This window comes from Triturus cristatus, chromosome 1_2 (genome assembly GCF_964204655.1).
Source record: "Triturus cristatus chromosome 1_2, aTriCri1.1, whole genome shotgun sequence".
In the NCBI taxonomy this organism is placed as follows: Eukaryota; Metazoa; Chordata; class Amphibia; order Caudata; family Salamandridae; genus Triturus; species Triturus cristatus.
In genome coordinates, this window is record NC_140580.1 from 883169514 (window position 1) to 883194264 (window position 24751).

At 47.4% G+C, this 24751-nt stretch overlaps 1 protein-coding gene across 2 annotated transcripts in view; it reads left to right on the forward strand.

The window, feature by feature from the left end:
* GNB1 (G protein subunit beta 1) overlaps positions 1–24751 on the forward strand; it is a 319936-nt gene that overhangs the window by 215497 nt on the left and 79688 nt on the right. For both annotated transcript variants that reach the window (XM_085609355.1, XM_085609358.1), the window contains exons 6-8: positions 11232–11394; positions 19118–19184; positions 19694–19895. In XM_085609355.1, coding sequence (XP_085465481.1) covers positions 11232–11394; positions 19118–19184; positions 19694–19895 — 432 coding nt within the window. The remainder of the gene's footprint in view (positions 1–11231; positions 11395–19117; positions 19185–19693; positions 19896–24751) is intronic.

The following is a 24751-nucleotide window of genomic DNA, read 5'->3' on the forward strand; positions in this document are numbered from 1 at the left end:
AACTCTGTTTCACTATAAACAAAACAAAGTCTCACCTCCAACCATCCCGGTCTCAACAGTATCTAGGTGCCACAATAGACACCTCCAAAGGACTTGCATCCCCCAATCCAATACAAAAATTTCAACCGCAACACTCACTAACAGCTCGAGTGTTCGTGCAACTAATTGGAATGATGGCATCTTGCATTTTCCTAGCACCGCACGCAAGACTCAAGATGCGCCCCTGCAAGAGTGCTTAGCAAGCCAGTGGAACCAGGCTCAAGGTCAATTAACAGATCTGGTGCTGGTCGACGGCCAGACACATCGCTCTCTGCAGTGGTGGAACACCAAAAACCTTTCCAAAGGACGGCCGTTCCTTGAGCCAGTTCCACAGGTAGTACTAGCCACAGACTCATCCCTCAACGGCTTGGGAGCTCATTTGTCAGAGTACACAGTACAGGGCAGGTGGACACCACAACAGAAGCTACTCCACATAAACCATCTGGAGTTGCTATCCATTTTTCTAGCTCTAAAATCATTTCAAAATTACTTATCAGGCAAGGCTGTCTTAGTCCGCACAGACAAAATGACAGCCATGTACTACATTCAAAAACGGGGAGGAACACACTCCTTACAGCTCTCCCGGCGGGTGCAGAGCATATGGAGGTGGGCCATTCCTCAAAACATCTACCTACTAGCAGAACATCTACCAGGAGTTCAAAATCAGGTTGCGGATCTGTTGAGTCGTCGGACAACAGATTCACGAGTGGGAACTTCATCCGCAAGTTCTTCAACCTTTCTTTCAAGTATGGGGACAGCCACAAATAGATTTGTTCGCCACACACCTAAACTCCAAATGCCCACGCTTCGCTGCCAGGTATCAACACCCATTGTCCAAAGCCAATGCGATATGGATGAGTTGGTCAGGCAGGTTTGCGTATGCTTTTCCGCCTCTCCCACTCATTCCGTTAGTGGTGCGCAAGCTGCAGCAACACTCCCTCACACTGATTCTCATTGCACCAGCATGGGCTATGCAACCGTAGTACACCACACTACTGGAACTCTAACTGTTACCACATCTAACTGCAACTCTCACCACACCTGTTAACACAGAACCATGGAGAGATCATGCATCCGGACCCCATGCAGCTCAACCTAGCGATTTGGCTCCTGAGGACTTAAAATTTGGATATCTCAACCTCCCACCTGATTTCAATGAACGTTACCAAAGAAGCTAGACGTCACACCACTAGAGCTTGCTATGTAGCTAAATGGAAAAGATTTGTTATATATTGCACCACAATCAACCCGCTAGATTTTTCCATCCAGAACATCATATACTACTTGCTGCATCTCCACAAATGCAGTTTAGCATACTCCTCAATCATCTTGCTGCTATAGCAGCTTACCTTCAAAACAGACAGCATCTATCATTCAAAGTTCCTGCCATCAAAGCCTTCATGGAAGGTCTCAAAAGAAAATTCCTCCCAGGGTACCACCCTCCCCTGTATGGAACCTCTACATTGTTTTCACCAGGCTCATGGGTCCTCCATTTGAACCTTTGCATAAGTGTGAATTACAATTTCTTTCATGGAAAGTTGCTTTTCTAGTGGCTATTACATCACTCAGAGTGAGTGAGATCCAGGCACTAACAATTCAAGAACTATTCTTGCAACTCCATCACAACAAGGTGGTTCTAAGGACCAATTCCTTCCAAAAGTCATTTCACCATTCCATCTCAATCAGTCTGAGTTGCCAGTATTCTTTTCCCAACCTTAAACTGTTGCTGAGAGCTCTCCATACATTAGATGTTAAAAGAGCTCTCCTATACTATATTGATAGGACAAAGACATTTCGTAAAACAAAGCAGCTTTTTGCCTTTTTCTCCTCCACACAAAGGTAATCCCATTTCAAAAACTGGGATTGCAAGGTGGATTGTTAAATGCATTCAAGTTTGCTACCAAAAAGCAAAACGGACACTATCCTTTCCCCCTAGGGCTCATTCCTCCCATAAACCAGGGGCATCTATGGCATTTTTAGGGAACATTCCCTTAGATATCTGCAAAGCAGCTACATGGTCTACACTGCACACATTCACAAAGCACTACTGTGTAGATGTGCAAGCAAAACAAGCTAGTGTGGGTCAGGCTGTACTCAAAACACCATTTCAAACCACTGCATCAGATACTGGTACTCACTGCTGAGGGAGAGAACTGCTATGCAATCAATGCACTAGTGTGTGATCTGCAGCCCATATGCCTCGAACGGAAAATGCTACTTACCAGTATGCATCGGTTCTTGGCATGTAGGGCTGCAGATTCACACACGCCCACCCACCTCCCCGGCTACCTCCTATCTGTTCCAGTAATATCTTAATTGGATACACTATACATGGACATCTTTCTGTTCTCACACAACTCCATCATTTCCCGTAATGGCGAAAAACAATCTGAAGATGGAGTCTAGGCCCATGCGCACTATACTCCAGAGGAGTCGTCATCTACCATACAGACTCTTGCAGGACAACAACAAAGTGTAATTATCCGGGCCCACCACCAGATGGTGATCTATGCACTAGTGTGTGACTCTGCAGCCCTACATGCCAAGAACAGATGCATACTGGTAAGTAGCATTTTCCTTTCTCGTTTTTGGGCAAACCAACCCGAAATCTCTGCAGCAAAAGAATCCTGCAAATGCCAATTCTATGCAAGTTGGCATCCATCCATGATCGAGGGGGAATGCCTTTCGACAGATGGTCCAGAATCTAAGCTTACCTTCCGGCCACCTCCTTCACTACCCGCCCCGATACCTTTGCTTTCCTCTTGCTGAGAACCTTTGATAATAGAGCGGTGTTGTCTCATCCTGATGGCATCTTGGTACGTCTCAGAACCAATGCAAAGATTTCGTCCTAAGTTTCCTTCGGATTTTGCCTTGATGAACCTATAATATTTTGGACTTTCTTCCTCAATCCAACATCACCAGCTGAGAGGTCTATTCATACGCTAAGTCTCAGATTATATCTAAAATTCTACTTGCATCATGCTAAACATTTCATGAGAACTGACCAACTGTTCGTCTCAGGCGGACACACTCGTAAGGGTGCTCCAGTCACAATGGCAACCATTGCTCAAATTTCAGCTGTGATCCAGTTCTGCCACTCAAAGGCTGGCGAGCACCTCACATCTAGGGCAGTTTCCACCTCAACTACTTTGTTTGCAGAAGTGCCACTGGAGAAGATATGATGATCTGCGACTTGGAAGAGTGTGCATATAATTCATGCAGCATTATTACCTTGAATCAACAGCACAGTGATGCAGCGGTTAGACAGGTTTTGCTACACCACTTTTTACAATAAGTTGAGCCTTTTTTTATTCCGTGTTGCTTGTTTTTATGCAAATTGTAATGTAGGGGGTGTATATAATTAAATTGCATATGAATATTATGTATATATTTTCTAACCACCATCTGCTAATACTAAAAGATATTTAAATATTGCTATTCTGATTTGAGCATGTGAATCTATGAAAGATCAATACCGGGGACCAAAATAAGTTACCTGTAACTGCAGTTCTCTCCAGTATTGGTATCTTTCATATATTCACATGCGACCCACCCTCCTCCCCAGAGAGGCTTCCCTTATAGCTTGGAATTATTTATTCCCTCTTTTGCTTGAAAATCTGAGGGACTCTGTTGGGATTGTTCTAGAGGGTGCTGTCGCCAGATTGGCTATAGTTCAAGTTTGGTCCTTTAAAAAAAAAAAAGACATAGGTTATTGAACTGACTTTCATTGCCATTATAGCCTACAATAATGATACATACTGCTCTTATGGCACCGTGGGACCCCCCCTTCAATGACTGGGAATGATTCAAGCATGTGAATCTTTGAAGGATACCAATACTGGAGAGCTGCAGTTACAAGTAACTTATTTTCTTAACATATTCTCCACATAGAGCTGGACTGGTATTTGGTTGTCGAACATTTCGTGTTGGTGAAAACAGACCTGGACTTGAGCATCTTGCTTCACTGCTGCAAATCAGCACTACATATATATTTTCATAGCACATTTGTTCTGTTCAACTGTTAAAACATTTTCACAGAGAATCTGTCCTCGATTCACATGGTATGCATTCCGTTATCTTGTGGTTGTCTGGGGGAAGTATAATTTGTACCTTTAGGTAGAAGATGCAGTATACAATCTGTCATTCAAATGTGAGTCAAGAATGGGATCCCTATTGCCCACCCCAAGTTTCTTGGAGTGGCCTTTGTAACCAAACGAGGCTTCAGCAGCAAAGTCCCCTCAAGCTCTCCAATCATGTAAGCAAACCAATCACTCTAGCTACGCTTACCTTTTAAGCGATGCTTAATGCATCTTTAAACCATTTAACATGTAATGCAGCTTTTCTTGGTAAGTAATTTATTTAAATTATTAGAGGCACTCTGTTAAGCAATCTTATACAAAGATACCTTATTTGAGGATATTATGACCACTCCTACAAAATTTATACCCAATGTGATTGCACCGTTCTGTATTGGATGATTTGGTTCTCCTGTTTCGTTCAAATTCCAACTTCCTCATTAGAAAGGGTATTTTGTGTTAAGAATAATGACAGGGCAGTAATCTATTTGAAAAACTAAATGAATAAAACCAATAAGCAAATACAATTTATGTTTCCAATCCTTCATAATAAGGAAATGTGTGCTCAATGGAACAACTGGCAGATATATTATACAAACCGCTTAATCCTAATATAACATCTTTCCAACCCAGCAATAACACTAACCTGAAATTTATCAATTAAGAAGGGTACTACTCTACCAGTCATTTCCCTTTGGGTGAAATTTGTAAAGCAAATAGATGGTTATCTGCAAGTTTGCTTACTGAACATTACTGTGTAAACGTTCATTTAAGGTCATGAAGTGACAGTGGCTTAAGTGGTGTCCTCCATTACAGGTGCTTCGCTCGTGTCAGTGGAATGCTGCAATGCAATGAGTGCACAGCACACATTTTGACGAGTCACACTGCAAAGTAAATGTTACTTTCATGTTTTGTCGTTTGAGTTGGTTTCTTAACACCTTCCCTTCTCCGTGGTAAAGAGCTGTGTCCATAAAGGAATGAAAATAAACTTAGTTGCAGCAATATAAATGTATTGCAAGAGCAAATACAATGGTCTCACACACTGGTTGTTGGGGAAAATTCAATCTGAAGATGGTCAGATAGTGAGGTACCGTGTGCTTATGATCCAAGTAATTGTCAAAATGCCAAACTATGATGCGTGTGTTTTGAGTTGATCCATTAGACTACTAAATATACAGCATGTGAACCTATAAAAGTCTCGTGTCAATCTATCAGGGAATTGTAAGTGCGCTACTCACACGTGAGGGTCTCATGGTGGGGGTGGGGGGGAGGGGAGAGCGCAGATCTGTTGGCCGAAGAGCCATGTCTTTAGGGTCTTCTTGAAGGTGTTCAGGGAGGGGATGCGTCTGATGTCTGCCAGTAAATCGTTCCATGTCTTGGCTGCGATGTGAGAGAAGGATCTTCCGCCTGCTCTGGCTATGCCCGGTGTTCGGCCAGTGCGAGGTTGGCAGATTGTCGGACGATGTCTGCGAGGGGGGCCATGTAGATGTTGGAGGGTGGGGCTCATTGATTGACCCAGTGGGACTCCGCAGGTGATTTTCATAGGGTCGGAGAGTAAGGGTGGCAGTCTGATGCTTTGGCTTCTTCCGGTGAGGAATGATCGGATCCAGTCCAGGGCTGTTCCTTCTATGCCTGCTTCGTGTAGTCTGGCGACTAGTGTGTGGTTGGAGATAGTGTCGAAGGCTGCTGATAGGTCGAGTAGGATGAGGGCTGTGCAGTGGCCTTGGTCCAGGAGGGTGTGGATATAGTCTGTGGCGGCGAGTAGGGCTGTGTTGTGGTTGCTTCGGAATCCGGATTGGGAAGGATCAAGGACGGTGTTCTCTTCGATGAATCGTGTCATTGCCTGTTTATTGTTTTCTCTGCAACTTTGGCTGCGAAGGGTAGGCGTGTGATGGGCCGATAATTCTTGAGGTCGGTGGGCTCAGCTGTGGGATTTTTGAGCAGGGGTCTGACTTCTGCCCGCTTCCAGTCTGGGAGGGTGCCTGTTTTGAAGGTGGTGTTGGTGTGTTGTAGTTCGGGTGCAATGGCGTGAGCGGCTCTGTGGTAGATGTGAGGGGGGCAGGGGTCGATGGGGGCCCCTGCTTTGATGCCCTTCATAGTCGAGGCGGTGTCTTCGGCTGTGATCGGTGTCCAGTTGGAGATGGTGGGCTGGCTGGTGTTTGGGAGGGGGGGGGGGGGGCGGCATCTGTGGCACCTGGTGGATGATCAATTAAGTAGTTGAGGATTTTGATCTTGAGGTGGAAATAGGTTCCAAGCTTGTCGAAGAGGTCTTGGGATGGGGTGATTGTCTTTCGCTTCGTGGGTTGGTGAATTCTTGAATGACCCTGAAAAGTTCCTTGGAGTTGGCCAGGATTTTGTTGTGCGTGAAGTTCCTCTTGGTGGCTCCGATTTGGTTGTGGTAGTCCGTCATGGCGTCGTTGTAGGTGGTGTGGTTTTCGGTTGTCTTGGTGTTTTCTCCAGTTCTTCTCCAGGCGTCTGCAGGTGCGCATGGATTCTTGGAGAGCGGTGGTGAACCAGGCAGCTTTCCTGGGGCGTTGTCGGGGTTGCGTAGCGGGATGAGAACTTTTGTCACAGGTAACTAACTTGAAATTAAAATGCACACAACTAAATAGAGGAAATCCATAGGTGTTCACCAAATATCTCAAATGTAAGTAAAATATATATGAATATGAAGGATCAGAAGCAGCTCTGTGCACAGTTCTTTGGTTCTCTTTAGCGTCTATCTGCTGGCAGCTTTGGCTGTCACCTGTGAGCACTGAGATGTAGAGCTCCATGGCATATCATGGACTGTTGCACTGTGCCATTGACTTTACATTGTCATTTGCAGAGTGTGAGATGTCTTGGCTTTGTCATTGCTTGGGATCTCCATGTCAGTTGCCTGGAGTTGGCCTGTGTGTAGTATACATTTGAATGATTAGTTTGCTTGAAAATGTCTTGTTCTTTTGGATCATGGTCCCTTAATATTACTTTCTGTTGGATGCTTCTAACCGCAAATAGCTCGCCTTTAAAATATACCTCAGTTTGAGGTCAGGCCATGACCTATAGTTGTGCAAGGAGTGTGCACTGATGGCGATCCAGGAACACGAAGCAAAGCTGAACATCCCCAAGCATCGCAGGAAGTTGCTTAAGGGCCACTCCTGCTTGAGGTCCACACCGAGGACCCATTCCCACTCTCTGGGTCAGTCCGGCAACAGGTCATCATTGCAGGCCAGGTTTTTGGCCAAGTCCAAATTGAAAACCACACAAAATCCAAGCAGGCCTTGATCCAGCCTTGCTACTCAATTGAAGTAGTTGTCCGACTGTCAAGGTGCTCTGCGAACTCACTCCAGGTCCCCTACAGAGGAGCCAATTCCACATCTTATTCAGATGCACCTCTAATTCCTTAAGCAATCTATGACACCGCTACAGATGAAGGCATTTAATGAGTGCTCCACATATCTGCCACCCTACTGACCTTCTCTGGCAGCCCTTCGTGCTCTATGGATTGATTGAGGCCTCCTGTCCGGTTACTGCCAGTGGGTACACCATCAGCGCAGTCTGTGCCTCCTGAACCCACTTGGAGTTCATCTCAGACTCCAGAGCTGACTTCATGCTCTGCACCTGTATCCTTGCTGAATACTGTTGCATTTACGCTGATCGAGGAAGACACTGATCCCATTATTCTGTCCAACTCTTAACAGAATCAGTCTTTACCTTGGCCAAAGCGGAGCTTGTTCTGAGTCCCTACATTCCCGGCTTCCATTCACAGTGACTGATAAGACAGTGCCTTTGCTTAGAATCTGGCCCACTGTGCTCCAAATACTTTTCTGAGTAGACTGACCAGCGTCAAGAAGCATTGGCGATGATGGGGAGAGGGATTATTCCCACCATATAATTTGTATATGGACCTACAAGAAGCAAGTTGGCTGGCCACTCCCCCTGCCTTAGTGCTGCTCTTGGCATCTTGTAAACTGACGTGGCACATCATCTCAGACCCACTCCAGATTACCCTACCTTCCTAATTCAGCACATTACCCCAGAGAGAGGTAGTACAGGTCTCCACAAACTGGTTTAATCCCAATTCTTTTACCATTACTCATCCTCTCCAACCCTGACAGTCGAACGTAATTGTGTTGGAGAATGGTTTTCCTCCACCAATTGTGCCCTCATCCAATCCGGCAACAATGGTTTGCTGGATGGTACTCGTGTGTTATGGGACACGGTTGCTGAGATCTTACCTTTAAGAAACATTTTTCACCAATTTGACACCGAGCTTTCAAGATGTGGAGGATGCAGCCAAGTATGTCATCTGGGCAGGCCTGGACACAACCAACTGTTTAGACAGAGCTGCCAGCACTAGCGTGGCGCTCCAACACCACTTATGGGTGAGGTGCATGCGCTTCTTGTGTTAAGTTCAGGTGTCCCTCATGGATATGCTTTTTGGCGGGTCTCTTTGGCGAGAAGACACTCTGCTCAAATGCTTCAAAGATAGTAGAGCCACTGTGTGCTCACTCCGCCAATTCATTCTTCCACCTGCATCCAAGCTGATTTTTGTCACTTTTGCTGCAGGAATTTCAGGCTCTTTTTGGAGAAATGAGCGAGAGAGGGTCCTGGCCTCAGATACGTGGGTGTTACTCCTGTTACTACCTAATGCTGAAAAAGGGTAGAGGCCTATTTTTTTTGTGTATTTATAGAACTCTCAATTTCTTCCTGTGGAAGGACAAATTCAGGTTTCTCACGCTTGCCCAGTGTTTGTCTACCCTGGCTCTAGGAGACTGGAAGGTAATGTTAGACCTGCAGGAAGCCTATTACCATATCCCAGTCCTACAGGTGGTACCTGCATTTCAAGGCGAGCCATAAGCAGTTCAAGTTTGCCATGCTCTGCAGTCGTGGCTGCTTGACAGCAATTTGATCAGCTGTAAACCTGTCTCTCTACCCCACCCAGAGCTGATGGTGACTGACTTGTCACTGCTGGCTTAGGGAGGGCATCTGGTAGAGGTGGAGATTCGAGGTGGGGGGGGGGGCTTGCCTTGATGTTTGAAAGGCTTCCTGTCACCCATCAAGGGAAGGCCGCTTCAGGTCTTCATGGGCATCCCCACTGCCGTGTGGTAGTGCAACAAGGTGGGGTCGTGGGATCTGTGTCAGGAAGCTCAGCGTCTCTGAACCTAGCTGGATCGTCAGGACATCTTTCTAGTTGTACAACACCTGAAGGTATCATTAAACACCAGGGCGGACAAACTGCCCACGATACACAGCTGATGAATAATGACAGCAACACCTGGAGGTGGCGTTAAGTCTTCCAGCAATGGGGGTATTCCTGGCATAAACTCTTAGCTACTGCTGAGAACTTGCAGTGTCAACACGTCTGCATGTTGGAGATCCTGAGAAGGCTTTCTCTCGGAGACACATTACACTTGGAGTGGAGCACAGAAGTCCTGTTTATCTTACAGCCAATGCCTGCTGTCCTGCATTCTGAAGATCAGGCACGACTGGCCCAGGTCATCCCAGTCGCTCTGGTTTCAGCCTGGAGAGTGTGGTGCCCAGAATGTCGAGTGTGAGTATCTGTCCTCTAATCAGGCTACTTCTACAAGAGGTTCTCCTATCTGAGCAGAAAGGTAACGTCTTGCACCTAGGCCTCTCTATTCTAAACCTCCATGTGTGGAGATGGAGAGGCAGCAGTTGGCTGGATTCAATCTATCTCTCATAGTAGTGGATGTCATCCTTTCACAAATTGTCTAACCGGTCAGTTGGTCCAATAGTGGCATGACACTTAATACAGACCCATTGCAGACTTACTGTTGGATGTGTCAAATCACCTGTTTTTAACAAAGGTATGGTCCATGCTGACGCCTAAACCTTTTGCATTGCTTCAGTGAGTACTTAATTTGGTCTTTAATTTCCTTCTGTGTACCTTGTTTGAGCCGTAGCACAGCTGTTCGTACGCCTTCCGACCTTAAAGACTAGCATTCTTATTATGGTCACCTCAGCTTGTCATGTGAGTGAGCTTCAAGCTTGGTCATCCAGCTGCCCTACACCACCACCACCACCTTACTTGTGCTGAGGAATAAAGCCGCCTTTCTTCCTAAAATTGTGACTTCCTTTCCTGTTGTATGGCACATTACTCTTTTGAAATTCTTTGCCTCATCTCACCCCTCGAAAGACTCCATTGTCTGAACCCCTCCAAAGAGCATTCAGCTTTTATCATTCATACCAAGTGCGATCAGGTGAACTATCTGCTCTTTGTGTGGATCTGTGTGGCAAAGAGCAAAGCAGTACAAAAAGTGACTTTGTCCTGGTGGATATTCCTTTGCATTAAGATCTGCTATGTGATGGTCAAATAAGTCTCCAGAAGTGTTGTGGGCCCATTCCACCAAGAAGAGTGCTGTTGCCAGTTCGTTAACACATGGAGTACCTATCCTTATATTTGTCTGACTACAACGTGGGCTCCATGGCACATGTTCACAAAGCATTTATGCATTGAAAGCCAAGTCTGACAGGAAGGGTTTTTTGGATGGTTGATCCTGAGGGACTTTTTGCTTTGAGACATTCTACACTCATTACAGGGAAGTTACTGCTTTGGTATCTGTTTTTAAAGGTGAAGAATCTGCTGTTAGAAGTATTCATCAGAACAAGTTACTTAGCTTCCATAACGCTCTTCCTGGTGGATCCTCTCCCTAACTGCAGATTCCTCACCACCCGCCCCTCTGTTCTGTGGAATAGACTTTGTTCCATCTAAAAAATTTACAAATTTGAGATCTGCACAGTGGCACAAACTGTTCATTTTGACCTCTGGGTCAAATGATACCGAAAGTGTCCAAAGAGCACTTTGGTGGTGATATATGCTTCTCCAGCCGTAACTTCCAAGGCAGAGCAGGTGATACAGAGTTGCACAACACCATGTAGTGGTGCGCAGGGGCTATGTTATCTTTCATATCCAGTCAAATGCCTGTGGATATTTTAAAGCTGCAGAATCTACAGCTAGAGTATTGACCAGAAAGCATTACTGAAGGTATGTAACTTGATTGTCGCATTTAAGTCACTCATGGAAATAAAAATATATTCTAAAATAAAAGCTTGAAATTGAATAGACATTATCAAAAATGTTGTTCGTGACACCTTTAAAAAATCTTTGTCTAGGTACATGCTATCCCTTTGCGCTCCTCTTGGGTGATGACTTGTGCGTATGCCCCATCCGGAAACTATGTGGCCTGTGGTGGACTTGACAACATATGCTCCATTTATAATCTGAAAACCCGTGAAGGAAATGTTCGGGTGAGCAGAGAATTGGCTGGGCATACAGGTAAGGCATTTCTTAATGGAAAATCATACTGCTGTACATGTTTGTGAATCCTCTCCCACTCCCTACACCCACCACTCCTGCACCAGCAGCACTCCACTCGCATAAACCAGTCACCTGCGCATGCTCACACAGACCAAATGCCACTCCCACAACACACCACATACTACATCTGCCTGCATGTTCCCAAATATTTGCCCATCGGGCGCCTTGTCCCCCTCGGGTGATCAACAAACCACGAACACCCATCTTCAAACACTCCAACTTAACTACATTCCCAGACACCTGGAAGCATGACATTGTCATGCCCTTGCTCGAATTCATCCTCTAACTCAGCCATGCTTTCTAACTACACACCCATCTCCGTCCCATATCCGGTAAATGTCATACAGAATCTAATCAACTGACACCTCACTGACCATCAGCAACTACCAACTCAACGCCACAATCTGGATTCAGGCTGACCCACTGTACAGAAACAGCACACCTCACCCACACAGGCGACATTCGCATGATCGTTGACGGAGGCACAGCAGCGTCATTCTCCTGGACCTCTGTGCAGCATTTGACACACTCACGCCCATCTCCAACAGGCACACTTGCACAAGATTGGCATCTAGCATCCCTCTCTACACTGGATATGCTCCTTTTTAACAGAACACAAGCTGTCTGCATGGCACCTTACTCTTCGTAAGTTCGCAAACTCATCTGCAGAGTACCTAAAGGTTCATTGCTCAGCCCCACCCTCTTCCACGCATACAGGATTCCTCTAGCCAATGTCATCCCCTCTCATATCAACATAGTCTCCTGCACCACTGGCACGCAACTCCTATTCTTCCTCTCGAACAAGACTCTCCTGACACAAACAAGGTCTCCACCTGCATTTCTGAACTTGCCAACTCTATGAATGCCAACTGTCTCAAGCTCGACACAGTATAGAAGTTTTCGGCAAGAACATTGCACAATGGGCCTCCAACTGGTGGCAGGCCGAACTTGACCCACACCCAGCACCCATGCCAGAAACCTTGAAATAATCAACCGAAAACAGGACAGTCAAAGCTGTCACTGCATCCTGCTTCCACACCCTGAAGATGCAGAGAAAGATCTTCAAATGGCTCCCAGGCAAAATTAGATAAACACTCACTCTTTCCCTGATCACTGGCAATTTAGACCACTGGAACGCCCTCTGTGGGGATTACCAAGCAACTCTCTGAAAGACTACAAACCATCCAGAACTCAGCAGACTTGTTCTCAGCTTCCCACACAACTCACTACACAATGAGCCACATATGTCCGAACAGTCGCACCTCCTTCCACCAACCACCCTGACACCTCTGCTCTGCAGGGCTCCTACTTGCACACATCCTGCACATGCACAGAATCAGATCAGCAGGACTGGCATTCTTATATCACTCCTAAAGCATGGAATGATTTACCACTCCACATCAGAGCCTCCTCTCTTGTAATTCTGTATGAAGCTTAAGACTTGGCTTTTCAATAAACGAACCTGCCATAGGCCGGGCTAGGAACATGCCTGCACAATGCCAGTATACCCTTTTGGGGAAAGTGCACTTTACAAATATGCATAACGTATCAATGCAGAGCACATGAGTAATTACTAGCATCCATGTGCTTTAGTCTGATTGATATACCATAGTTCAAACTACACTGCCTCCAGGAGAAGAAAATGTGGACTCTTGATTCTCCTCATGCCTAAAACTAAAGACATCCATCCTCCTGTACTGAAAATTCTGCTGTCTCCCCACGAGATTTATTTCAAATGTGCTTGTCTTTTGTTTTGCTGCTTTTCCAATAGCTCTTAACCAACTGTTAAATACACAAGCAGAGCAGGCTAGCATTTCTAATATCAAATTGAAACTTGAGCTTCTCTGGTGGCTCTAGATCCTATAGAGGTACCAGCACCTTACATCTCGAGCCACAAATTCCATAAAAAGAAACTTACAATCAAGCATTCTCGGGTATGGCACAGATAATCTGGAATACCCTGCCCCCTGAAATCCGACTGAATCCTTCGACTGCTTCTTTCAAAAGGGAAGTTAAAGCGATACTGATGAAGACCTTTCTGACCTAGATCCCCAGCCACTCTAGGACATGCTTGTTTATATTTGACTGTTATGATTGTATGTTGATCTGTTGGTTTACTGTTACTACTTCCTGCACCTTTCGTGATTGCCAAACTGTAAAGCGCTTTAGATATGATTTTCCTACAGCCGTCCTAATAAAGAAAAGCACACTAACTAAATGTAGGCTCCCAAAAACTCTGAATTCCTTGGGCCACATAACTCATTTGGCAAATGTTTGTTTAGAGCCAATTGCTTTTAACCATGTACATTGAAAATCACACAAGCATTCCAGAATTCTCCAGTATTAGGGTATCTTTCATAGATTTACATGCCTGAATCATTCCCCGTCTGGATGGGAGTCCCCGGTACATAAATAAAGTAATGTCTCATTAGACATAGAGTAATAGGCCAAGGGCCTCACCTTAGTAACATATCCATGTCCTTTTGTAAAAAAGGACCAAACTTTGGAGTAGAGCCAATCGGCTATCACCACCCTCTGGAACCTTCCTGGAAGGAGCTCTAGTCCCTCAGATTTTCTAACGCACGTCGTGCTAAGGGAGTCTCCTCAGCTTAAAGACAAAGAACAAGTACTGTCTTCTGAGGAAAGTGAGGGCTCTTCCATATCTTCTCAGTCCTCTTAGAAAAGACCAAGGGTGGCTTCTCCAGGCCCTTCGTCGCAGCCACCTCAAAAGAAGGCGCATAAAGTCTTCAGAGGTACATCCCAAGGCTCTTTCAGTGAAGGTTTTTCCTCAGGAGGTTCTTCATACCTTCAAAAAGCCTTCCACCCCGTCGACGACTGCTTCATCGGTGGCCTCGACGACTAGGAAGTCTCCATCTACAGCCTTGTGTGACCTCGACGACTGTTTCAACTTCTGTCGCTTCTTCATTATCCACAACGACGACTCCATCGATGACGGCCGGTAGGTCTGTCTCGTCGACGCTTAAGATAAAGAAGTCCTTGTCTATGTCCAAATTACCGTCGACGCTGCGATCACCTACTGTCGATGACTACACAGTCTACGAAGACTATCCTGTCGACATCCACGTCATCGTCGACGAAGACTCCATCAACGACGGCACTGTCGACGAGAACTCCGACAACACCGTTGATGACGGAACTGTCTACCATGGTGCCAGTTGACGCTTCACTGTCGACGACTACACCGTCAACGGGCGCGTCGACAACAGCGGATTCCAATCTAAAAAGTACGTACATCTGAAGATCACAAAACTCCCAATCTACTCGTTATGAGTGGGACGATTATGTCCTCCCCTGTCCAGCTTCACCCGTGCCCGCTCAAGCTGACTCACCTCCTGAGGACATTGGGGGATTTCACAACATAGTGGAAAGAGCGGCGCAGCGTTTCCAAATACCTAGGCCTTCACACCAGCAGGATTGCTTCCTCTATGATTTTAAAGAGCCCTTTAAAAAATCAGTCAGATCTATCCCTATTATAGATTATATATGGGATCAGGGTGTTACAATAATGCAAAAACCCTTCCTCGGTGCCCCCAGTATTGCCTCATCTGGATAAAAAATACAGAGCTCCAGATACTGATACTGCTCCAGCTTGCCAAACCGGACATCCCAAACCAGACTCGGTCATCACACAAGTTGCTCAGCGGAAATGGAAAAATCCTTCCGCTCTGCTGACCGCTCCTCCGGACAAAGAGGGTAGATGGCTTGATAATATCGGAAAACTTTTCTCGTCAATGTCCGCATTAACAGTGCGCGCATCCAATTCCTTGGCACTGTTAGGACACTATAACAGGCAGATGTGGGCAGATATTGCTGCATATCTTGCGGCATTGCCAGATGACTCAAAGGAAGAAGCAAAAAATCTTGCTGGAGGGCGAACGTATTGCATCAGAGATCAGACTGTGCAATGGATATCGCCTCTACTGGATTTCGCCAACTGGCTGGCGAGCTTTACTACAGCGCCAGGTTTGGTTAAAGGCAACTTCATTCCGACCGGAAGTGCATACAAAAGTTTTGGACATGCCCTATGATGGTCAGCTTCTTTTCAGAACATACATTGATGAAGCTCTTAAGGGTATAAAAAAGGATACCGACACAGCTAGGGCTTTGGGTACCCTTCAATTCAAGAACCCACCTTTTCGGGGCTCAAGAGGAAGAGGACAAACCTCTGCAAGAGGTGATTACCAACACCGATCTTCCTGTTCTGCCAGTCAGCAATATCGGCCACAATATCAGCAACGTCAACATCCCCAATGAATCTACACTAAGCCCTCCTTTCGTGGCAAAGGAGGTCGACAGAAAGACGCTGCTCGGTATCGGTCTGGGGGGCACCCGGTCTGAGCCTTTTCCCCCCCCCCCCCCCACCCGGTACACGATGGGCTCTTTCTACGGAGAAGTGCGACAACCCACTTGGTTTCAAGTGGTTCTTGATGAGGTCCTCCACATAAGTCCAGAGCAGGCCCCCCCACCTTCTCCGGTACGCCAATGATGCAGACGATATTGCGCCTAGAGCGCCCTTCTTGGTCGTCCAACTTGGCCAATATTAGCTTGCTGTCTTCCTGCAGTCTCTTTACTTGACGTAATTCCGTTGTTTCTGTGGACAGTGTCATTGTTGTAGATTCCACTTCAGTTATTCTCTGGGACAGTCTTGAGAAATCTGCCCTTATCAGGGATATATCCGCATAGATCGAGCCGATGGAAGACTGGACGTGCTGTAGGGCGGCCATGACGTACAGCAGTGTGACTGAGTCTGGGCCCTGAGGTGCAGGAGTCTCTGCTTGGGTCTCCATTAGTCGCGATGATTCAACTTGGTCTTTTGTGTACGCATACTTATCCAGTTTGCCGGATATTCCACCCCTCTGACCTCATCCTCCCTTCTCGGATTGCTGGTGAAGAGTTCCGCTAGGCCTACAATGGAGGGGAGGGCGGTAGTCAACGCTGCCTGCTGCGTTTTCCACCGTCTCGGGCGGCCTTTCGTGTTTTCCGCCCATGCCCCTGTTGTTGCAATGCCAATGTGATGTGAAAAGCATTTGTAAAGCGCGGTGTACACTATACAGTTTCTTGGCGCTGAGGTAAAGAACGGAAAGCAACTGCCTGAGGGAGGCGAGGGTGAAGGCAGGAGTGAGGAAGAAGAGGAAGGGGGGGGGGAGCAAGGAAAAGAAGGAAATTTGGTTTAGTTGTACGCTGAGCGGAATAGGTGAGTCTTGAGGAGGGATCTGAAGTGGGTGTAAGGCAAAGACGATCTAATGTCCAGGGGGAGGGTGTTCCAGAGAGATGCCGCTAGGAACGAGAATCTTAAGCCGCCCCATTTTTTACGCTTGACTCTGGGGACTTTGAGTAGAGCCAGATGAGCTGAGCGCAGATTGCGGGAGGGGACATACGGGTGAATGAGAGAGGAAATGAACGAGGGGCCAATGTGGTTGTGCTGTAGAGTAAGCCTCTACTTATGAGGGCCAGACGGGGCATTGTCTACCCCCGGGGTATTAGGGGCTCCCACCAAGCCACAGACCCACAGGCCAGTCGTACACTTCCCTAACAGGGTATATGCCGCTGTGACCCAATGCGTGTCCAGGGCCCTCTAATATTGGAATTAAGATGTGAGGCCGACTTCAGCACCGGTTTCCACCAGGGGCCCTAATAAGGAGTCAGTCTGCACTGCGGGAGCTTGCGATGTATTCACCCCCTCCGTACCAGTCAGCGGGAATGTTCCTTCAGTGTCTCTAGCCTGCGTCACTTCACGTTTCGTTTCCCGTCTGCCAAGCTCTAATCCGGTTATGAGGGGCCTTGTCTCACCAGGTGGAGGCCAACTGTGCCACTGCCCAGAGGCGCCAAGCGCATTATTCTGCAGTTGCCAGGTTCTCCTGTGCTTCAGGGAATAGCCCCTGCAGCCAATCTTTCATGCCACCACGTTATTCTGGCCTGAGGGCGCCGGCACAACTGGGGCCCCTCCGGCGCTTCTGCCGGCGTCGCCGATCTTTCCCGCCCCAGACTCCGATGCACCGGGCGCCTGCCGTCTGGTTCACCAAGCTCCATTGTTTTAATGTGCTGCTGTCTGGCGGCCTGCACGTCTGACCGCTGATCGCGGCGTCCACAGCGTCTGGGTCCAGGCTCCTCCCTTGGGTCCCGGCGCCGTTGATGCGGCCGCTGGCTGAGGGCGTACTCTACTCCCCGGCTTCTTCCGGAGGTGTAGGCCGTCCCACGCCATCACTCACAGGTCGGCCGTCAAAGATCGCACGGAGGCCCAGAGTGCTGCTATGCACCCCTCTGTTCCGATTCACGCTCCGCCTTGCGTGAGGTAGTTATTTGCAGGATTTCTGGTCGGATTTATGAGGAAGGCTCCCTCTGCTACGGAGCTCTCCTAGGCTGATGCCATATTGCTTGGCTGCTAGCCACGCCCCCGCATTTCACTTAAACTAAGACAAATGTTTTGATGGAACTACCAACGACCTGAGCTGGCAACATCTGAGCCCTCGCTCCAGTTTAAAGATGCTCAAACCGATATTTTAATTGCTGCCTGGTCGAAACCATATTCTTGCTCACTTGTGAACAGGCAGGTGGCCAGACCGACTGGCATCTGGTGACAGATTTTCTGCACCTCATTAGAGAGCTTTATTGTTCAGCTCATGACCAGTAAGGGGAATCTTCACTCGTATCCAACTAATCCTCCTGAACAGAGAAACTATAAAGAGAAATGCCACTGGCAAAGTATGTCTTCCTTTACCAGCGGTACTGCTATCCTGAATTGCGATCGGTCTACTTGGCCAGTACACAAAGGCTCTTTGAGCCATAGCCAGCGTGATCTTGCCAGCAGTCCCTTTGGATCATAGGGCCTCTGGCTCAGATGATGCATGATTTGAAGGACAGAGCCAAGTATGGTATGGAGTCCATGGATTGATGTAGCAGGATACCAGTGTTGTCCTTTGTGGACATGCCTGGTTGATTTCCATCAGGTTTCCTGCCCATTTAGAGGTTATGCTGCTGGACATGCCCTTTGATAGATCTCCATCCCCTTTCAGAAAAAAATGTGGACTCCACTTTGGAAATCTTTAAAGATAGCAGAGTTTACAGCATGTTCTTTGGGGCTGTTGACCTCTACTAAACCATTTCTGCATCAGTTCAGGAAATGTAGGTGCTATTCCAAGTAACTGTTGAATAGACAGTGGCATCTTCCTAGCTAGTGATGCAACACACAGACAGCCCTTTAGGGGCTACAAGCATGGAACCAACAGGCAACATGCAGGCCAGCAAGGGCATTTGTCCTTTAACTTGTTTTCCCCTGCTACAGTAGCTACCAAGCCACTTTAGTTTGCCCTTAGCAGGACATACCTACCCAGTGGGAGGCAAGATCTGTTACTTCCTCCAGAGTTTGTTCTCTTTCACGACGGATAGGTCTTACAAATTGTACAATCTGTGCCGCACTTTAAGTAACTGGAGTTACTTACAAAGGATATTGATGGTACTAGTGAAGCTCCAATCTCGAGAGTTAATGCTTTGCATAATGTTTTCCATGTATGTAATAGGCAAGTTTTCGGTTATTGCCTAGGTCACCAATGAATTCTATCAATTTATGTTGTGTGAATATACTACAGCAACATCCAATTGAAGGAAGATGAAAAATAGGTATGTTGTCCACCTTTATTAATGTTGTGTTTTATTTACACAGGTTATCTGTCATGCTGTCGCTTCATAGATGATAATCAAATAATTACCAGCTCTGGTGATACCACCTGGTAAGTAACAACTAATTTGTGATATTTCTCACCTCTTTAATCATTTTGTATGCACATTAAATTGGGTAAAAACCTGTGATTTTCTACTACCCACAGTACCCTGCATCTCCCCTTTTGTCAACGTACAGTTTAGGCAGGGTGCATATTGTAATCATTGTTTTCTTGTGCATTACAAAAGTATTTTTTATTATTGCCATTTTGTCATTACATAGCAAAATAAGAACCTATTCAGCATATGTAATAAATTAGTAGAGGCACATGCATTTCTCTAAAGTATTTTTAAATGTAAACTCTCGAATACCTGGAAGGTGGCATGCTTTGAGAGCTACATTTAATATTGAATACTATTAAACAATTTGTATTCTTGCAGTGACATATTTGGAATGCTTGTGAATCATTACACCAGCATTACACCAGACATGTCCTAAAAATCTACACATGAATTTTGAGTTACTGAAATCGCCAGTAGGATCTAATGGTTTTGTTGCTCATTGTATTTTCTTGCGCAGTGCTCTCTGGGATATTGAAACTGGGCAGCAGACAACCACGTTTACTGGACACACTGGAGATGTCATGAGCTTGTCTCTTGCCCCAGATTCCCGGTGCTTTGTTTCCGGCGCCTGTGACGCTTCTGCCAAACTCTGGGACGTTCGAGAAGGAATGTGCCGACAGACGTTCACGGGCCATGAGTCTGACATCAATGCCATATGTGTAAGTAGTTTTCTTTTATTAATGGAGTGTATTGTGACTTTGTTTCCACTGATTCATTGCGTCGGATTGTTTTTAAAAGTAAAAAATTCTGTGTATCCATATGCTTAGAATAGTCATCTCGCCGTTTTACCGCATAGTTCTAAAAACACTTGAATATTTTTATTTTAAACACATTCACCTTTTTAGTGAGCTTTGAACTTACCTTTTGTAGGGTCTGCCAAGACCAAGTAATCACAACAGCACACAACTTTCCACAGTCCACACAATATATAGAAATGAATGTTGGAGCATTCCTCTTTAGCTGTTAGTTGTTTCACAGCTTTTCACAGATGGTTCCATTATTCAAAAGGTGAAGCTTGAAGTATAGGCCTAAATTACGTCTGTTTTGGGGGTGGGTTTTCGTTTGTAGTATGGTGTACTTTGCATTTTCTATTTTGTGTACTTTCTTCAGTTTTAAGCCGCATGATGTTTTTTGATGGCAACATTATTTTTTAGTGTTTGAAGTGCAACTTTCAAGCACCCAGTGAAATGCCTACAGAACAACAATACATGCAGTGCCACTAGATCTGTCCCTTACACCCCTCAAACCATAAATGAGGTGGACAGGAGGCCCTCAGCAAAGTTACTTTGAAACTTTAAATCTTTATATGCTAGATTCAGTGAAAACGCCAATACAAATAATCCTCATCTTGATAGCCTTTTAAGGAGCTTTCCAGACTAGTAATTATTACGGCCCATGCCTTTCACACTAAGTGGTCAGCTGCATTTGTGTTTCTTTTTGAATTTAATAATCAAGCACATTCCATGAAGTAAGGTGTTCGAGGCATGTGGGCTGCTGAATTCATATCTGTGCATAGATCGCCGCCTAGTGTTGGGTCCGGATGTTTGCACGTTGTTGTCCTGGAAGAGTCTTCGAAGTATCCTTGGATAGGTGACTCCTCCCCTGGACTACAGTGCGCATGGGCATCCCCTCCATCCTCAGATTGTTTTTTTCCGCCATTGGGTTCGGATGTGCTATCTTAGCTCAAGTTATGAAAATTTTTTGTCGAGGCCAAAAGGCTTTTAGTTCGCGTCGGTACTGTTTATCGATCGGTTTTCGATACCACCTTGTTAGTTTACTAACTTTCAGGACCGACTTTTTTCGCATTTACCTGTCCATCGACTACTTCGACGATGGAATCGAGGACGCCATTCAAGAGGTGTCCGGTGTGCAATGCGAAGTACCCCCACATCTACGTCCATCCGGTGTGCAACAAATGCCTTTCGCCGGACCACGACGAATCGACATGCATGGCCTGTGCCCGGTTCCGTTCCAAAAAGACTCTACGGAATCGACGAGCTGCGAGACTCTAAGCGCAGCACGCGGCACCGGCACCAGCGGACATCTTCAACGAGGCCGAAGATGTCCTACCCTCCAGTCCCGTTTCCGAGCACGACTCCGGATCGGACGAAGTCGACGAATCACTCTTCCACAGAGGTGAAGACACCGAGGTAGGAGACGACGAGGAGGCCTTAGGGGCCGAAGAGAGTAGCTCCAATGATGAACAAGGCCTACCTGTTCAAACCGAAGAAAGCCCAGTGCCACAGTCTATGGCTCCGGTGGAGGGATCGCCTTCGGGCCTTACCCGAGACCCATCCCGCAGTTCTTCGGCCCCGCCCTCGGGCCCGGCCTCGGACATTAAGCGGCAGCCATTACTGCCTAAACCGGCTGGTTTCACTTCTACAAAACCGAAACCGAAAGCGGCGCCGGTTCAAACGAAACCGAAACCGAAAGTGGCGCAAGTCGGATCGAGGCCTCCCACGCCTTTGACGCCAGTGAAACACGTCGGCACCGAGCGCCCCAAGAGAGACTTCGGTGCCGAACTTGAAGCGGGCGACGTCGGAGTTGACATACGGAAAAAGGCCTTCGGCGCCAACAAACCTGCTCAACTCCCGACGCCACCGACACCGAGGACCGCACTGCCTGCTACGTCTCGCATCGCTCCCTCGACAACACCAAAGCCTCACGCATCGAAAATGTCGACTGTCATTTCCACACCTCGACTCGATGAACCACCGGCGCCGAAAAAGTCCACGGCTGCCTCTACGAACCTGGTCGGTGCAAAAGCCTCAAAGGCGCTCCAAACGCGACCCTTCGCGGCACAAAGCAGCAAAACCAAGACTGCCCTCCAGGACCCGTCGGGTTCCGGACCGATCGACGCTCCGGCAGCCTCTTCGGTGCCAGCCAACATTACCTTTGGCTTGCCTCCGTCCACTATCCCGAAAATATTCCAACTCAGGACACGGGTCACCCAGTCCACGAGTACACCTACCGAGACGTCTCCGGCACGTGTCATCGACGCCAACACTGGCAGAATGATTCTCCACGAGCGGAGAATAACTTCGGAACCACCGTTGGACCCTTTCAGGATCCCACTAAAAAGGAAGCTGCCTGTAGAATCAGAACCTGCCCTTTATGAACCTTTCCACTCATCCTACCAGGAACCACAGTTATTCTCTCCCACACACTCCGACACGGATGCGTTGGAGGACTACATGGAGGACCAAATCCCCTACCGTGGAGACATGGACCCTGATGACCAGCAGGACCCTGATCACACTTGGGGCGACCCAGTGGACCCAGGTGCAACTCTCGATGCACAGGACCCACAACTCTATGGGGCAAAAACATCTCCCACAGAGGATACTGCAGCCTTCAACGCTCTGAACGTGCTGCCAATAACCATGGGGTGCAGCTTCACTCTGACACCATCGAAGATGACTTTCTTATGGACACTTTCGCATCCTCAGAACGGCATGTAAAGACTCTGCCCATGTTGAAAGGAGTCCTCAAACCAGCCAAGGACATTTTCAAGGAACCCACCAGGGCACGAGTGATAAACCCCAGGATTGATAAGAAATACCGATCAGCACCTGGGGACCCTACTTACATCAGAGGCCAATTACCACTAGACTCCATTGTCGTAGCGAATGCTCGCAAGAGGGCACACTCGCAAACGACAGGTGACGCTCCTCCCCCGGACAAAGAGTCCAAGGTGTTAGAGACCTCTGGCAAGCGAGTTGCCGCCCAAGCTGCCAACATATGGCGCATAGCCAACACTCAAGCGCTCCTTGCTCGCTATGATAGAGCGCACTATGACACACTGGAGCAACTATTCCAACATCTCCCTGACCAGTTCAAGGAAGGCGCAGAAATTCCCATCAGAGAAGGACAGCTACTCACAAATGCTTCCATCAAGTGTGCACTAGATGCCGCTGACACAGCTGCCTGGGCCACAAACACAAGCGTCATGCTGCGACGCCATGCCTGGTTACGAATCTCTGGATTCAAGCCTGAGGTACAAAATAATATACTCAACCAGCCTGTCAACCCCGACTATTTATTCGGGCCGGAGGTTGACACCACCCTTGAAAAGATCAAAAAGGACACGGACACTGCAAAGTCCATGGGCGCCCTCCAAACTCAGTCCTTTCGGAGCGGCTCCTTTCGTCGCCCCGGAAACAAGGGAGCAGGTAGAGGACGGGTCACAACAAACGTATAACAAAGGCAATACACAGACCACCTACGATAAAAACACCCGAGGTGGATATCGTGGCTCCAGTACAAAGGGCAGAGGACGCGGCTACGGCAACACCAGGTCCTCCCCCAAAAACAAGCAGTGACGCCCTCTCCCTTCCTCCCGACCACATAACACCTGTCGGGGGAAGGCTACAAAGGTTCCTGTCCACGTGGAACTCCATCACCACGGACAGGTGGGTCAAAGATATTGTCAAATACGGTTACTGTCTAGAGTTAACCTCCACTCCACCCATAATACCGCCAAGAAACCGTCCTATGTCCTCAGAGCACTTAACGCTCTTACAGCAGGAGGTGCAAAGTATGCTTCTAAAAGGCGCTATAGAGGTCGTACCCGTCCACGAGCAGGGCACGGGAGTGTACTCCCTCTACTTCTTGATACCAAAAAAGGACGGGTCACTCAGACCTATATTAGACCTAAGACCCCTGAACCGGTACATTCTTTCAGAGCACTTTCACATGCTCACTCTCCAGCAAGTCCTTCCGCTTCTCAAGCAGGGAGACTTCCTAGCCACGCTGGACCTCAAGGATGCGTATTTCCACATCCCCATTCACCCCCACACAAAAAATACCTCAGGTTTACTGTTCAGGGGCAGCACTATCAATTCAAAGTCCTTCCCTTCGGCGTGACAACAGCGCCCAGGGTTTTCACGAAGTGCCTAGCTACGGTGGCAGCACATCTACGGAGGCAGCACATACACGTCTACCCCTACCTGGACGACTGGCTCGTTCAAGCGAAGTCAGCCCAGCAATGTGCCAGCCACATGTCCCGCACCATTCACCTTCTTCACAGTCTGGGATTCTCACTAAATTACCCAAAGTCCCATCTCCAGCCCGCACACGTACAACAGTACCTAGGTGCGACTATAGACACTCTGGCGGCCACAGCTCAGCCAAATTTAGTGAGGATCAACAGCATGCAACTGCTGATCTCCAAGTTCAAACCCAAACACTCACTTCAAGCGCGAGTGTTCATGCAGTTGATAGGCATGATGGCCTCCTGCATCTTCATAGTCCCACACGCGAGATTACATATGCGCCCGCTTCAGGAGTGCCTAGCACGTCAGTGGAACCAGGCTCAAGGACAGCTAAAAGACCTAGTGTTGGTGAGCGGTCGGGCATACAACTCTCTGCATTGGTGGACTCCACAAAACCTTTGCAAGGGCCGACCGTTCCAAGAGCCTGTTCCACAAATAGTACTGACAGCGGACGCGTCTCTCCAGGGATGGGGAGCTCATGTACTCCACTACACAGTGCAGGGACTATGGACGACACAACA